At 39.8% G+C, this 18,160-nt stretch overlaps 1 protein-coding gene across 1 annotated transcript in view; it reads right to left on the reverse strand.

The window, feature by feature from the left end:
* Nucleotides 1–771: 771 nt before the first annotated feature.
* ATP6V1H (ATPase H+ transporting V1 subunit H) overlaps nt 772–18,160 on the reverse strand; it is a 33,093-nt gene continuing 15,704 nt past the window's right edge. Inside the window, exons 8-14 of the mRNA XM_081204844.1 lie at nt 12,591–12,688; nt 10,743–10,935; nt 10,075–10,253; nt 8,898–9,023; nt 7,188–7,289; nt 5,822–5,935; nt 772–1,158 (exon numbers count right to left, since the gene is read on the reverse strand). Coding sequence (XP_081060970.1) covers nt 1,098–1,158; nt 5,822–5,935; nt 7,188–7,289; nt 8,898–9,023; nt 10,075–10,253; nt 10,743–10,935; nt 12,591–12,688 — 873 coding nt within the window. The 3' untranslated portion in view covers nt 772–1,097. The remainder of the gene's footprint in view (nt 1,159–5,821; nt 5,936–7,187; nt 7,290–8,897; nt 9,024–10,074; nt 10,254–10,742; nt 10,936–12,590; nt 12,689–18,160) is intronic.

The raw sequence follows: 18,160 nt of genomic DNA on the forward strand, positions 1-18,160 counted from the left end.
CCTTTCCACAACCATCTATCTCCAGGTTCCTGGCGAGCCCACCCAAATTTGGTTGAAAAACAGAAAGGTTTTCCTCTCACAAAAGACCCTACTGGATGTCTTTCCAGTCCTGCAACAAGCAGAGGCAAGGGAACCCACGGAGGGAAGAGGCAAGAAGTGGTGTGGGAGCATTCCCAAAAGGAGAATGAATGGAAGATGTACCTTATAAGGCCTCTTCCTGAATTCGATCCCGCCCCCCCCCCCAAAAAAAAGGCTTGACCTAAGAGTCCAAGGTACAAAAGAGATTCCAAGGACATCCTAGGTCAAGTTAATGGTCATACCACATGAGAAAGTCCTCAATTTATTGTTATCTTTAGCATGATGCTCTTTGCCTTCATTGAAACTAGGTAATTTTGGGAGTTCTCTGAAAATGCAATAGGATAGTGCAGGATATGCTTATCAGGTAGAAGCTATTTATTCACAAAAGGAGACTAATGACCAAATTAAGGGTGTTTGTTGCATTTGATTTCTGGAGTTAATTGGGTGATTGGCGCGTGCCTACAGCTCACATGAGTGTGGTTCACATTGATGGCCACGGCAATGTTTTCATTGCTCAGAATATGTACGTACAGAGTCCCAGCTTCTTGGTAACACCAGTGGGGATGAAGAATTGGTCTTTTACTGTTTTCATATGTAGCTTTAATAATCATTCTGTCAACCAAATTAATTGAAATGTTGCTTTCCGAACAATACTATTCATAGCCAAGTGAAGAACAGGCAACACAGAGACAATTAATGATATGGAATGACTATTCTTTAATGCTTTGTGTTCTTTTTTTCCTTCTTATTTAGAGACAATAAATACATAAAATAAAGGCAACATATATCAGCTATATTTCTTGTATATTTTTGCAATATTAAAGGGCTTCAGCTAGCAAACTGCCAGAAACTGTTTACTAGATTAGTTTTTACCCCTGGCAACAATACTGGAAGAATAACAGGGAAGAAATCTACACAATAGCAGGGTAGGCAGTGAAGAAACTGCAATCACATCATTTTCTTACTCGCACTTCAAGATAGCAATTGTTACTCCAGTTATTTCCCGCCAAAGGACAGACTCAGCTTCGTGCTGTGGCAGTTTGAGGCTGCTCTGACTGTAGCTGTTTTCCAAGATACTCCCTGAAAGACAACAAGGGGTGGGCGAGACATTTTTAAAGGGACCAATGATGAATACTTCATGAGAGTTTTCTGAAGGAAATAAGTAGCGGTTACTGTTTTCAAAAGAAGTAGGCAATTTCTTGCCTCAACTAGCCCACAGCAGTTCCACTGAGATGCCAGTTTTGCTAAATGCCTCAGGTCTGAATTTTACATTAAAAAACAACAAATATATATTCTGAACATTAGCCATGCTAGTTTATACCAGCAGAGTGTTTCATTGTGATAGTTTCAGATTTTACTGCTTATGTTAAATCTCAGAACATGTGCAACCATTTCCCAGAATTAGACAAACAGATCAGCTTAGGCTGGAGAATTCAGACATACTGTACAATTTCTTCTAGCAAAATGGCAACAATACAGCCTGCCTCAAACTGACGAGATGGTACTGTTCTGCTTGTGCTGCTCATGTAATTTGCCTACTCAGAGCTAGCTTTTTATTCATGCTTTTTATTCCAGCTACCACCTTTCAAAAGATCTTGAAACACACCATTCTGCTGCTCATCACTTAGTAGCTTTCCTTCCATCCAGTTTATGTAAAAGCATGGGAACATCAGAAGATGCCTTCTACAGAGTTAAAACCTTCACATACAATCCTGAGCTAGATGGACTGGGAACATCTCTCCAGATTATCAAAAAGATGTCTTTCCCATTCCTTCTTGGATATGCCAGTAATTGAACCTAGTAACTTCTGCATGCTAAGCAGATGCTGTACTACCGAGATGCAGCCCAATGACCTTGAGAGAATTACCGTATTTTTCGCCCTATAGGACGCACTTTTTCCCCTCCAAAAATGAAGGGGAAAAGTGTGTGCGCCCTATGGGGCGAATGCAGGCTTTCGCTGAAGCCTGGAGAGCAAGAAGGGTCGGTGCGCACTGACCCCTCTCGCTCTCCAGGCTTCAGGAAGCTATCCGCAAGCCTTGGGAGCCCGCGGGAGTTCCCGCCAGGCTCCCAAGGCTTGCGGATAGCAGCCTGTTCTGGGGGCTAGGGTTGGGGGAAGCTAGGGCTTCCCCCGCCCCAGCCCCGCGCCTGGGGGGGAATATTTTCCCCCCTTTATTTCCCCCCCAAAAAACTAGGTGCGCCCTATAGGCTGGTGCGCCCTATAGGGCAAAAAATACGGTAAATATGCACACTGAAATTTCAGTTGCTCACATCTCTCTGTACCAAGATTCTTCTACAACTAATTTGATACGCAAGTTTTCGGTTTTCGAAAGCATATCAGTACACATTTGCCCAGTCCGATTAAGAGAGGGGCAAAACTTTCAAAGCTATAAATGGGGGAGAAAGTTAGGAATGTCCCATTGATTTAAAGTGTAAAAACACATTCTTAACACTCTCTTCCATTTAAATCAGCATACAACAAAATTTGGCTGGTGTTGGACTTTGGCTCAATCATATCTAGGTTTTTATTTGTAAAGTGCTGTTAAGGTCTTCACTTATATTGCAATGCTAGATTAAAGATGTCTTCTAAATTAAACCTATCTCCTCACTAATTTAAATTTGACTTGATGCTTTATTTGCTTCAGTAATCCAATATGAATCTGCATGAATCAAGACACATTTACCAAGCTGAACAGAAAACAAATTTGTGCAGTTTTACACATAGCAACATACTTTTAAGAACCTGAAATAAATTGTGACTGACTGAACCTTAATTAAACTTTGCTTGAGACAGTCTAAAGTACCATTTCCTTCAATATAGAAATCTGAAAATAAATTACTGTCATTGGCAAACAAATGCCGTTTCAGTTCCCCTGTATGAAATTCTGGGATACTGAGACTGAAAAACAAACATTAATTAAACAAGAGGTGAAGAGGTGTAGAGCAGTAGCCCAAAATGAAACCCCAGAAACAGTGAAGTACAAGATGTATTTTTCAGCAGGGGAAATACAAGGATGTATTGAGAAACTCACAGGGGAAGATACAGAATATTCATTTCAAACATAAAAATATTTTATGTGGCTTCACATGGCTGCAGAGCTAATTATGAGCCGCACAGCAGACATTCACACGCTTCTTAATTTAGAAACAGCTTCATCATCGATGTCATATTGCTTCAGAATCCTATTTAAAAGCAATAGTACCTAAATTACTTGACTTTTCAAAACCAGTTAAATATATAGTCAATTGTTCATTTTATCAGTTCAGCTATTAAAGCATCACAGATAAATTACATAACTGTACCAGGTTTGGATGTATTTGCTGTACTTTCCACACTCTGAGGGTTGTGTTTTTTAAAGAACCATCAATTGCTACAAAAGTAAATTATTAACAGTCTGCTCAGATGTAAATCCTGTTGAACCTCATAGGGCCTTAAAAGGTAAGTAGAGTGCAGAATTGAAACCTAAGTGAAACACAGCTTGATGATCCAGCTGACCACAACCAAACAGATGCAACTCTTGGTGGGACATATATTGGCAAAGAGCTAACCACAACGTTCAACTCAATTTATGTTCCAATTTTCTATGATAGAATGGATTGAATTATGTAGCCGTCTCCCATGTGGATGAGAGATTCGAGACAAAAAATGTGACACAGTAATAGGCCTTCTTAGTAACAATCCACAAAGTTTTATTTCCAAACAGTGGGTATTTTCATTTTAAAAACTGGAGTGGATGGAAAGGAATATGGGGCTACAAGAGAAACAACTACTATGGGAGAAATGCTGGGTGCTGAAGTTTACTGGGGGGGGGGGGGGGACGACGACTATTACTTGGAAGGGAAAGATCAGAGGCCACAGAAAGAGATTCTTTCTATATTGAGCCTTGTTCTTTGCCTGTGGTCTAAAAAGTCCATCCTCAAAATGGGATTGGGCCATAAATTGTACCATAGTATGAATGTGGGCTGTTGATCAATTAATTTTCTGTTTTTACGTGATGCTGAGGATAAAAACCAGGATGTGGGCTCTGCTCTTTGTCATTGCAGTGCTACCTCCGGTTGTGGACAGGATCCTTTTTGGAGGTCTGGTCGGATCCTGAGGTTTCCACAACCTGAGAACCGCTTCTGCTTATGCGCACGGGGCAAAACCTGGTAAAATACTTCCGGGTTTGCCGCGTACATCCCAAAGTTTACGTAACCAGAGGGTTACATAAACGGAGGTACGACTGTATTCCTTGCACTTTCAACTGCACAGAAAGAGTATAGAGGTAAAAGCCTTGCAGGTCTTCTGAAAGGCCATGACAGGTAACGGAAACTAATGAAAAGGAGGGATGCAACACTACAAAGTTAGATTTACCATGCTAAACTTCTCTTCTGTATAAGTTTCTAGAGTATACACAGGCCAGAAGCAGTTGATTATAGTGGTTAGGTAACAGGAGTAGTGGATTATGCATCTTGAAGAATGACATTAGGAAATTCTTTATTCCATTCCCAAGGAATAGGATGATGGTAATAGCCTGTAATGATCTGATATATACTAGGCAGGCAGGCTGCCTGCCTTTTCTCTAGTATATAAATTTTACAAAATATAATGAGGTAGTTTATGGAGGGGATGTGCTACTGATGTGTCTGTATTACTTGCAAAAAGTTTCAACTAAGTTGCTACAGCTGAAAAAGTCCCCCCACCCAGCCATTAAGAAACAAGGCTAAAGAATCTGTTTCCTAATGCCCTGCATATGTGCACAAAAGTTTATAAAACTATCCTGAGAAATAAACTGTTTCGTTAGGCAGCACCTACAACTCTCTGCCTTTTGATGTACAGCAGGCTATACTCTCTTCGGCACCTGCTTAAAACATTTTTGCTCAGGCAACCCTATCCAGACATTTAGAAGGTACATGTAAAAGGTAAAGGGACCCCTGACCATTAGGTCCAGTCGTGACCGACTCTGGGGTTGTGGCACTCATCTCGCTTTATTGGCCGAGGGAGCCGGCGTACAGCTTCCGGGTCATGTGGCCAGCATGACTAAGCCGCTTCTGCGAACATGTAGTTTATCTCTTTTTAGCTACTGTTCATTTCAATCATCTTCGAATGCTTACCGATACCTGTATCTAATCATGTTTTATCAATATATTTCATGTTTTATAAACCATTTTAAAAAGTTTCTGGGTTTTTTTAACAAGCAAGTTGTACATACATTTTGTTAAACAAAACAAATCAGTTCAGAAACTTTTAAACAACTTTTTAACAAGAATCTATTTCTTTCAGTTCAGCTATTAGAAAAATACAAATGCATCTTGCATTTCTTTTCACCAAAGATCTGCTGGACATATAAATGGATCCTGCTGCAAGAAATTCTAATGGAAACACAATTAAAGGCTGAAAATATCAGGCATTCTAAATGTAAGGAAACAAAAAGGAATAATACTATATTCTGTTTTATACAGTCTACTTCAATTTTCATTATATAACAAAATGGGGGAGGGTAGTAGTGAAAAAAGACAGCAGAAGAGCTGCTAAATTTCACTTAACAATGACACTACTGCCAGTTGCTGAGTTGTTATCATTTCAGTGGTAGAGGGTACCAAAGTTTTATTGTAACCCCCAAGAGGCATGTCATAACTTAGGACTTGAGTTTCACACATTCCCAAAAAGAACTCCTGCCCTGAGATCTTATGATGAAGGGTTGTATGTAAATCTACTAAATAAAATAAAATAAAAACCCCGAAGTGAAAGTGAGTTGTCACATACCAGTTGTGGACCATCAACTTCTGCACAGCAAGCAAGGCATTATAGCGAACCTGTTGGTCTTCATGGTGCATGTGGTTCATTACAAGCTGTTTTCCACCAAGTTGCTCAATCACACTACAAGAAGAGAAGAGAGCATGGGTAAGAGAGAGGTAGTGGTCAGGGGTGGGGGGGTGGGGGGGTGTTGTGTGTTTTCAAGTTTCCTTCTGCTTCTGATTACTAGCAGCCACCAACCTCACACCATTTTAAGTGACTTTACAGTACCAACACCACAAATTTCCAGCAGACCCATGTGCGAGGTGGGGGATGTTATGATCCTGACTGCCTGTCAGTAAAGATTCCCCACCACTGTCTACTACTTCAACTGAATTCCCCTCAACTAGCTTCAATATGCTGACTTAAAACTTCCTAATCGAAAGCTTAATAAGGCACATGGATTAGTCTGGAAAAACCAAACATCGAGTCAGCTGTAAATAAAATTTGCTCCCCCAAGTTCTATGGTTTAAATACAACAGGTAGCAGGGTCACTTATATCTCAAAATAAATAATTCCAGCCCAATGCAGGGACTTTGTTAACCCGATTGAACATTTTCCCCTCAGCTTTTGTCAAGGGCAGATATTTAAACATCCCCCAAAATGATAGACATTGCAAATGATATTTGAATGTGCCAGACACTGTAGAACATATACTTTTCTTACTGTCCATTGCCCAGTGAGATAATAAGGCTTGTTATTCCTTTTTTTGGGTAATCTAACATCACGATACAATGAAAATATCAGATTCTATCTGTCTGACATTAACCCGGAAGTAACTGCAAGGGTGGCTGAGTTTTTGTCAATAGTCTCTCTTAGAGTGGTGAATGGTACTATTTAGTGGGAAGAAATCCCAATGAAAATCCTTGTCATTATATATTTTACATGGCTGTTTATTTGTATATTTTAAAATTTTATATATGGATGTTTTATGATGGCCTGTACTTGTAATGCCTAATAAAGGTTTGGTGACGTAAGATTAGTTTGGAAAGCAAATGTGGGTGCTTCTTCAGCACAAACATCTCAGTCCATTTTAGCTCAATTGATTTGTATGCCACTTTTCCATTGTGAACTATCATCAAAGCAGCTCATATCATCAAAAAGTTTACATGACATCATTCACTAAAAATTACAATACTTAATAAAATTCAAATAGTCATATAAAAATGTTACTGAAAGCATCTCACATACATAAATATAAAATCAAATTAAACCACCTACTGATACTTTATAGTAAGGTCTAACAAAAGGTTACACTAACTGTTCCTTGAGTCATAAGCAATGGCCCTTGTATTAACTCAGGCGCTAAGCAAAGGTAAGAAAAAGCCTTCCACACCGTTTTCCTCGAGGATAGTGTCGGACATATTCTCCCACATCATGAGCAGCTACAGCCAGGACTTGAGGATCATCTGATACCTCCAGAAGCTTTGTCAAGATTCTACAATAGGATTGCAAATATACAAGATCCTTATTCACTATGGAGTGTACAAAATATAGCATACAAAAAATTGATAAAACTCAATAAATCTCTGCCATGTTACTTCAGTACTGCAAAACTTTTCTAGATTCACCCAGTATCACACAAATATTTTGAGAGATATTTCAAAATCACACTCAGGGTAGACCTAGGACTCAGCTAAAAAGGTAAAGGTAAAGGGACCCCTGTGCGTTAAGTCCAGTCGCGGACAATTCTGGGGTTGTGGTGCTCATCTCGCTGCAAATAAAAAGTTTGGAATGTGTTGTAAAGTGCAATATACAATTGTGACACTAAATGGTGACTGCGAGCTATAGCAAATTCAATGCATTTTTCAAAATGATTTTTAAAAAAGCATTTTCACAACGTTTTTAACATGCATGTAGATTCCACCCCAGTGAAATCAATGGACTTGGTCATGACTAACTTAACATCACTGATTTCAGTCAGTCGGTTCCAAGTATGACTTAGTTGAATGCTATCCCATGTCATCTAGGTAATGAATGTCCAACACATATTTAGCAAATGTGTTCAGTTGTAAATTCTTAATGCATTCTCTGGTAAATTCTAATCTTATTAATCTGCCATGCAAAAATTCAAATAAGCCTTTGTGGGGAGAGGAAACTGTACTCATTTCACAGATATCTTTTCAGGATTTGTACACTGAACGATAAACTAAAGAACCAATAATATACTTAATTAAGTTAGCTCAACTTTCAATGAAGACAAAACCAGTGTTGCTGATAATTACCACTTTGCTTCATGCTCAGCTAAGCCTTTTGATCTGCAAGGCGTATCTAGAGACAGCTGAAGCATCGAAGCCAAGACATCACAGCACAGACACTTGACTGATTACCTCATTTGGAATGAATAATGCATATTCCTGAACAGGCAAGTATGACACTACTATGAACAGATATTTAGGCTACATTCGGATGTTACAGCAGTGATAAGGTTACCGATGGGGGGAGGGACATCATATCACAGCCATTAGCCGCAAACCCAATCTTTAATAGTAACCAGCAATCTCAAGGAAGTCTCTAAATATATCAAAACCATACATTTGCTGTTCTAGAATCAAGCCACATTTCACTTAAGAAGCAAGCCAATGCTCTTACAAATTCACCTGTGCTCAAAAAAGAAAACAGTAGATTGTATCCTATGAAATTGTGTCATTAGCAGAAGGACTTCCACCTGTGCAACAGGACTTCCTTTCCTTCTTCTCTCCACGAAAGAAATCTGCTCCAGAGGGCTGGCAGAACACCCAGAACAGATTTGGGGGGGGGGGGGCTGCAGGAAGAAGCAGCGGAAGTCCTGTTGTGCAGGCATTAATGGAACCTGGATACAGCCCTCTGAACTAAGGCTCCCAATTTAGTTTCCATACCATACAAAGCAACAAAGTTTTTTTCTCTCTCTGTGTGTGCTCACTTGGGACATTTTCAAAGACGGGAACCTTTTATTGAAAATGGTATTATAGTCCCTCTACCTTATGCAGATACCCTAAATGAAACTTTGGTTACTCTGAGCAACACAACAATTCAACTGAAGCAGGGATATATCAGAAGAACTTACTTCAACAGTTCATAATTCTTTTCATTTAATCTCACAGCATTCTCTCGCCAAAATTTCTCAGATTTGTGAACAGGGCTCCACTCTAGCCTCCCCGACTTAAGCTCAGAACTATATTCATCAAACGAACTGCAAAATAAACCGAACATAAGAGAATGAGGAATAAATCTGATGCACAAGGACAATATATGAAAGCAAACAGCACATCCAAACCTCCCACTGCACTTAGGATTCTTTGTAAAGCATTTTACAAAAATTGTAAGTGGCACTTACAAGCATAAGTATGAACACTTATAAATATGGAAGTACAATTTACAAATGGCAGCATATTTTCATTGGGATGAACGTGGCCTATTTACCATGAATTCTAATTTGGCCAGACTGAAGCTAAAGGAGTCAATTTTTCCAGATTTTTCTTCGCTGCTGACAGTTTTGCATTACAAGGATAGGACTGTAGCCTAGGACATTCAGATCCAATTTGGAGTTTGCTTCCAGGAAGTTGCCATAATAGGGAAAACATTCCTTACTCAGATTAACATGTGCTCCTCTCCCAGGTCACACAACCAGCTTTGGAAAATGGGAATCTAGCCGTTAGAATCTTTTAACTACATATGTGCATGGTCATTTTCTAATAACCTAGGACAACAACAGTTTGGTGCTTAGCCAAATATAAAACCACAGAGCCGTTTTATTTTATTTTTGAAGGTATGGCAATTCTGATTTCCATTAATTATTATTATTATTAATTACATGCCGTGTCTGTTGATTTTTTGAAAACACAGCTCCTTCAGCACTTAAAGCACTCTGTTTTGGTACTTTATTTTGATATTATATAAGATGATGAGGTACTCCCAAATGAGGTGTAAATAAAGCCTACTTATGGTAATGACAAATGATAACTATTTTGTAGCTTGATGATTACTTGAATCTGATACCATCCCAAGGTACAAATCATGTGAAGTTGGTTTTACAAAAAGAAAAGCCTGCTTGGTCTTACAGTTATTTCCTTCATATGGTCTTTGGAATCTACAGCATCGCAGAAAACAATCACTAGACAAGCTATCATTCTAATAACTAGGCCTCTATTTGATCTTGACAGGTGCTTCGGTGGGGAGCCTATACCCCAAGGAGGACCCTCCTTGTATCAATTTGAACATTAGACACCGAAGACAAAATTTACCTGAGGTCCTGCACACTCTCTCCAAGTTTGTCCAACAGAAACTTTATATCCTCACTTATGTCTTCATCATCATATTTCTGTTGTTCCAAGTTCTCCAGCTGCTTCAGAACCTTGCACTGGATCATGGCAAGAGCATACTCCTGGCGAGTTTCTCTTTCAGTAGACTTTTCTAGAAAATTCTAGAAAGAAAAACAAAACAAAACGGTGTCAGACCCTGATAGCCATGAATTAAAAAGGTAGTGATGGAATTCTCTGTGAAGTGGCACTCCCTCTATATTTTGACTGACCCTACTGTCATTTCCTACCACATTTTGCTAGCATCTTTACAGTTCTGTATCAAGAAGATGACATAGCATACTGAGGAGTGTTCAGACATCTTCCTAGTTTCATGTGGATGGACTGCTGAATGTCAATTTTTACCTTTGCACAATAGCTAGTTTCTGTATACACACCTCTTATATCTAGGAAAGCAGAAGGCATTTTCAGTCTTCAAGAGCAAACTTTTGTCGGGCAAAAACAGTCAAGGAGGGTGTGAGGTAGTGCCAGTGGAAAATGTGGCCTGAGGAAAGTCCAGAGAGCCACAGAGGCCCAGAGGGCTGCATTTGGCCCCCAGACCTAAAGCCCCCCACCCCGGTATAAAGAATTTGTAGTCTACATACTTTACTCACCCGAAATGCTGCAAGAATGATCCTAGTGACTTTCTCTTTTACGGACTCCTGAAGGATGTCAGACAGGACTGGGACAATATTATAACGCCGCAAATATTCACACATTTGAGGACTGAATGCCAGAAGCCAGATAGAGAAAATCATCTGATACTGAAGCTGGAAGCCGCATTTGTTACTCAATACTCCCATGATACTAGAGAGCAGGGATAAAGCATAAGAAACATACCATTAGGCAGCTGCTCACTATCCTATAATTCAGAATGTAAATCTTCACTTCCAGACACATTGAATTTGTAAAAGAAAAGCCTTTCACAAATATACTTCCATACAAATTAGAGAGACACTAAACAAATTAGCAAACACTAAACAGCCAAACAATAGAATGCAATTTAGTCTGACAGGGGTAGGGTAGGGTAGGGTAGAGGAGGGAGCAAGGGAGCAAAGCTCAGTTACTTTATTCACAGCAGAGGTGAAATCATCTGCTGGAACAGTAGGGTATCCAGCAAATGAACAAGGCAATACTGAGATTGCAGGGTTTCACTGTTGTTGTTGTTGTTGTTGTTATTGTTGTTGTTGTTGTTGTTGTTGTTGTTGTTGTTGTTGTTGTTGTTTTGTGACAAATCAGAATACAGAGGAAGTCTCGAAATGAGAGAAATAATCAAGCAGAGCCTGGTATTGCCTTCCTTTTCTTTGACGAAGTTCCTACTTCACAACAGGAGTTCAAATGGTAACAATTCTTTACAAGATGGTTTGCATTTCTAAATGAAAGCTAAAGGTTACATTTTATCTGGCTTAAGATCTTTTGTTAAAGTGGAATGTGTTTGAAATCTGAACCTGTATACACTGATGTATATAATGGTGCTTGCTATCGCGAAACAATGAAATTATAGTCATGCTAGCCCTAATAAAACTACAAATTATGCTGCCAGAATTTTTGAACTTTCCTTGGGGCCTGTATATGGGCTGCTGTGATAAAACTTCAAAATTTACCACTGCATCTCTGAGCATAGTTAAGGGAACTTTTGGAATAGGGTTTGCTAACATTTCACCCTCCATATGGCCACCATCCCAAACCACTAGCCATCTTGGCTGAGGAATTGGAATTCAACAACTTCCCAAGAGCCACAGATTTTCCTTGTCTCTCAGAATAGAATCAGACTTTCTATCGCATGACTGCTAAGTTTACTCAGTAGCTATGGTTACGTACTGTGTCAAAGGCTTTTCAGAAGCCCAGCTATATTATCCATCACTCTTAAACATCTACATGCATTCTTGAGCAAAGTTACAGAAGTCCATGCTACATACACGATTGCAGCAACTGAAGTTATATGTACTGTGCAAACAAAGTGTTCTTTAAAAATATCATGGACTCTCATCAAGGGACTTATTTGGAAAGTAAACAGAATTTTGTGAAAGAATCCAGTCCGCTCACAGAACAATACCAAGAATTATCTAGGAAATAGAACTACAGTCATACCAAGCCGAATGGAATCCGTTCCAGATGTCTGTTAGACTTCCAAAATGTTCGGAAACCAAAGCACAGCTTCCAGTTGGCTGCAGGATCGTCCTGCAGCCAATCATAAGCTGCAGAAGCCACGCCAGATGTTCAGCTTCCAAAAATCATTTGAAAACCAGAACACTCACTTCCGGATTTTGTTCGTTCGGGATCCGATTTGTTCAGGAGCCAAGGCATTCGGGATCCAAGGTACGACTGTACAACACTTTTAGATCTGCACACTTATCCTAAGGACTCTTTTAAGAGCTCAACAGAATGCATAAGTCAGGAGGAAAACACTTTCATCATGGATATACTAGAAGCTCATCTTTTTCTGTACAACAAATACTCACCAACTAACTCCATCTGATTCGACCCATGCAAAACGGTATTCATTGACCCTGAGCATCAACTGCAAACACCCGGCGACACACTGGACATATTGCGAACTCTACATGAAAGAAGAATACACCATTACAAAAATTACATATAGCCTGTTGTTGCACTGGAAATAGGTAAGTGTGAGAACAACTGAAAAGTCTCCAATTATCACTGTCTCTTTTACTGTAACAAAAGCCAGCCCACTGCCATCAGTGCCTGTTGTTATTCCAAAGTTGTGTTTAGTCACTAAGGCTAACAACATTCATGCCACAGTTGTAGTTAAGTGTCCTTAGACAGAATCAAATTCAAATTATCAAGTCAATAATCAGTTTATTTACCAGGGCTCTCACTTAGGTGGCTGTGAGATCCCACACTTCAACAGCAAAAACCTAGCCAACACTGAACAAGAGCATAATGTTATTGTTAACATATTCTGCCTGATTTCCATATTTCCCCTCTGCTCCCAAGTAGGTCTTTTATTAGATGCTTAATGAAAAATACAGCAAATGGTCAGTACACGGGGAACCAGTGTCCTCCTAAAGTTCCCCTATTCTTCAATTCCTTCAGAGTTCCTTCCTTCCTTTTAAAATTCCCTCATTTCCCCTAGCTTTTAGAAAAGTTTCCCACCTCTTCCTATATAGTTTCAGAACAACTATAAGTGGCAATTATTTTCTTGGATAATTATTTGTTATATATATTTTTGGTTGTGTGGCTTTCCCCCACTCAGCTGTTTGAGAACAATCTGGTAGGCTTCTGTTGTGTTTGTGCATGTGTGTACAATGGTACCTTGGTTCTTAAGTGCCTTGGTACTCAAACAACTTGGAACTCAAACACTGCAAACCCGGAAGTATCCGGTTTGCGAACTTCTTTGGGAAGCCAAACATCCTCAGTTTTGAGTGCCACACTTCCATTCTGAGTGTTATGCTGAGGTCTGTCTGTTTTTACTATTTACCGTATTTTGTTTTTGCAGCTCTTTTGTTTTTGTGACTGTGTGGAACCCAGTTGAGCTACTGATTGATTGATTGATTGATTGATTGATTGTGTGACTGCAGTACATTGATTATTGCTTTCATTTAATGGATCAATGGTCTCATTAAATAGTAAAATTCATGTTAAACTGCTGTTTTAGGGGTTGTTTTTAAAAGTCTGGAACAGATTAATCCACTTTGCATTACTTTCTATGGAAAACCGTGCCTTCATTTTGGAACATTTTGGTTTTGGAACAGTTTAAGTTTGAGAACCAAGGCACCACAGTATGTAGCACTCAGAACCTGGTGTCCTACAGATGTTGATGGACTACAACTCCTATCACCCCTGACCATTGGCCACAGTGGCTGTGGCTGATGGGGGTTGTAGGCCAGCAGCATCTAGAGAGCACCACAGTGGCTATCCCTTCCCCCGAGTCCAAAAGAAAGTACAGTGGTGCCTCGCAAGACGAAAATAATCCGTTCCGCGAGTCTCTTCGTCTAGCGGTTTTTTCGCCTTGCGAAGCAACCCTATTAGCGGCTTAGCGGATTAGCGCTATTAGCGGTTTAGCAGCTATTAAAGGCTTAGCGGCTAAAAGGCTATTAGCGGCTTAGCGGCTTAGAAAAAGGGGGGGAGTGAAAAAAATTGCAAGACGTTTTCGTCTTGCGAAGCAAGCCCATAGGGAAATTCGTCTTGCGAAGCGCATCGAAAAACGTAAAACCTTTTCGTCTAGCGGGTTTTTCGTCTTGCAAGGAATTCGTCTTGCGGGGCACCACTGTACCTTCACTTGCTTTCTAGAAACATAGCTCTATTGGTCTGTTGTGCTAACGAAATCCCTTCTATATACTTAATTGAGAATAACTGCACCAACCCCAGTGGGGCTTACTTCTGAGTTTGCCTTCTTAGGATTGAGAATTCTAATCAGAGGCAGCCACAGGGGAAACTGAAGCAGGGCAGCCTTCCTTCCAGATGAGTTAAATCCATCGCTTCACCCAACATCAGCTTTGGCTCCACCCCAACTGGCCTGGGATCCCTGACAGATTATCCACAGGGCAATGCAGCCCGTGATAGAGAAAAAAGAGGTTGCCCATCTCTGACACAGAGCAAAGTCAGTCTTTTCAGAACAATTTCTGAGTAACAACATTTCAAAGAATATAAATGAAATGGAACAGCAACAAATAAACATTAGCCCAAGCTACTACTGAATGCAGTTCACTGTCAGGTTACTCCAACAACATTATATAAAACAACAACAACAGGAATCCAAGGACCTGTAATTCAATAGATTATGTGTGCATTTGAAAGCATCGTCTCTATTCTAAAGATGTATCCAACCAACTATGGAACCCGGGGCAAATTTGTAAGGCTTCAACTGCATTGTCAAACTGCCTCAAAGCAATTACAGAACTGCATTGTTTTACAGCACAACTCACAAACTCCTACTCTCTTTTCAAAGTCGTCCCTGAACTTGCAGTGAGCAGCCATGACATTTTCAGAGAAAAAGAATACACACAATATACAGTAATCAATGTTTATTTTGCTATGAATACAGTAGCTAGGAAGCTGAAGAACTGTTTCCTAACCTATGTACACACGACAGAAGGTATGTTATCTCTAATAATCTTTCTGCATTATGAAAAACTTTAATAAAAAGCTTATTAAAAAGAAGAAGATACACTATCTCAATGTAAAGGATACATGCTTTTCTGTATACCTGAAGGAGCATCTACACCCCCATCGTTCTACCTGGACACCGAGGTCCAGCGCTGAGGGTCTTCTGGCAATTCCCTCACTGTGAGAAGCCAAGTTACAGGGAACCAGGCAGAGGGCCTTCTTGGTAGTGGCACCCGCCCTGTGGAACACCCTCCCAGCAGATGTCAAAGAGAGTAGCAATTATTAGACTTTTAGAAGACATCTGAAGGCAGCCCTGTTTAGAGAAGCTTTTAATGTTTGGTGGATTACTGTATTTTAATATCTTGTTGGAAGCTGCCCAGAGTGGCTGGGGAAGCCCAGCCAGATGGTCGAGTATAAATAATAATTTTTATTATTATTATTATTATTATTATTATTATTATTATTATTATTATTATTATTATTATTATTATTTTCTCTACACTTAGATTCAAAGTTTAAAAATGCACGTGAATAAGACCAACAGGGTTCATTTTTCTTTACACCTCAAAAAATGCTCCTATTTAAAGCAAAGTTATAAAGGGAAAGGGAAAGGGAAAGGGAACCCTGACCGTTAGGTCCAGTCGTGGACGACTCTAGGGTTGCGGTGCTCATCTCGCTTTATTGGCTGAGGGAGCCGGCGTACAGCTTCCGGGTCATGTGGCCAGCATGACTAAGCCTCTTCTGGCGAACCAGAGCAGCGCATGGAAACACTGTTTACCTTCCCGCCGGAGCGGTACCTATTTATCTACTTGATGTGCTTTCGAACTGCTAGGTTGGCAGGAGCAGGGACCGAGCAACGGGAGCTCACCCCGTCGTGGGGATTCAAACCGCTGACATTCTAATCGGCAAGGCCTAGGCTCAGTGGTTTAGAGCATAGTGCCACCCGCGTCCCCTAAGCAAAGTCATAAATAACCCCAAATCACCGAAACCACCATCCTTCCTGTATTGCATCAGCAAATAGCAGAAAACCAAAATCACTGGTAGTATTCTCACCATTCTTTAATATCCATACCAAACACATGTGGAAATAGGATCAAAAGCTCCAACCAGATATAGCCCTCTTACTTTTCCTCATAGCTAGTAGACTGCCAATATTAAAAACTTCCCGATACAGGGCTGCCTTCAGGCAAGACTTAAAACTCTTTGGTGGCACATCAGACTAGCATGAGGAGTCCAACCTTCCATGCTTTTCCATTCATGATTCCCAAGCACACAAATCCTAAGAGACCTGGACCACTATGGAAGTAGTGAGAATTTCAAAGCATTCCCTTTGTCTTGCTCAACTGTTCTGGATGGAACTGTTTCAGGAACATGCCTTGGCTTGGCAGCAAGCCTTGTAAGCAGGTTTTTGTTTTGTTTTTAACAAAAAGCTGGAACATCTAAGAAAGCTGCCATCACTAAAAAAATAAAAGTGAATAACTTTTTCAGATTTTTTGATCCTCCTTGCATTTGTTTTTATTTATTTTCCTATAAACCAGACCCTTAGGATCCTTATGGAAGGCAGAAAATACATTTTAAACAAATAAATAAAGGATTTTCAAGCTAATCCATAACTGAGAGTTCACCAATCTTTTCCCCAAACCCTTCAACACATAGTATAGTATTGCAAGTGCCACATTTATGAAAAAAATAATGTTTAATTACATCCAACCATATGCAAATTAAGTGCAGCAGAAATTGTGTTTTTAATATATCTCCAGAGCTGCCCATTTATTTCAGGTTAGTCTCCATAAACTGCTTCTATGAAATAAAACCTCAAGCTAAACTGAAGGAATGCAAATTGTTGCTTATTTTTTGCATTTATATCCCAGCTTTTTCTCCAAGGAGCTCAAAGTGGCATACAGGGTTCTCCCTCCCCTCATTTAATCCCCACAACAACCTTATGAAGTAGGCTAGGCTGAGAGGCAGTCACTAGCCCAAGGTCACCCTGTGAGTTTCGTAGAGTTGCCTGGTCATTTGATGTGCACATCAACTCCAAAACCCCTCAGATTGTCAACTGTCAAAGAAAGACTTAAGTTGACTCAGTATTCATTTAAATAAGTTGAACAGGAAATTGAGTTAAAATCAGCTTCCTTTTACCCATTTTGGAAGCTGAGTACTATTGTTTTAAACATTCAGTTATTCCCTCCCTTCAACCCTGTGCCCCAGGATAACTGCACAGCTATTACATGAGTCCCTACTGATAATAAATATTACACCTGATTACATTTCTGATTCCAAGAACATTTGGTATAGCCTGGATTGTTGGGAATGTTTTTTATTTCTTAGAGACACCAAGTGGCAATACTGAGCAGTACAGCTTTTGAGATAAATGACATTTTACAATTGCTTTCTGAAGCATCTGCAGCTTAATGGACTGCTAATCCATGAGCATTATAATATTAACGCACCTAACAAGTATTCACAGAAGGAAATGGAGAGAGTAATTTTTAGCACAACAATGTTCTCTGCAGAGCTCTATTTCCCCTCCAAATTTACTGTGCCAATGAATAAGAAACACTTGTTTTATTTTTATTTGTTAACTACAGAACTGTCTTCTCCAGATCAAATCTCACAAAAACTTCCTGCAATATTATCAACAACAGAATAGTAACCTGCGAAGGCTAAACAGGTTGGGCGAGGCTGGGGATCACAGGTTGCAGTTTTACAGTACAGATACCCAGAGAGTGAGCCAAACCTATGCCTGGTTTCATTACTTTAAAAACAACCACCCCACAACTGTGGGACTGCTCTCTTATCAAAATATAAGCTAAACAAATAAGATCTTCATAAAGGATAAAATATTATTGCATGTATAGTTTCACCCATTTCAATGCCATCGTATCGTAGTGATTGTTCAATAGTGCAAAGATGGATAATATTCCTGTGGGATCTGATAGTGCCACATGCTTAGGATCACCCT

Source organism: Podarcis bocagei (assembly GCF_964188305.1).
Source record: "Podarcis bocagei genome assembly, chromosome: 8".
Taxonomy (NCBI): domain Eukaryota; kingdom Metazoa; phylum Chordata; class Lepidosauria; order Squamata; family Lacertidae; genus Podarcis; species Podarcis bocagei.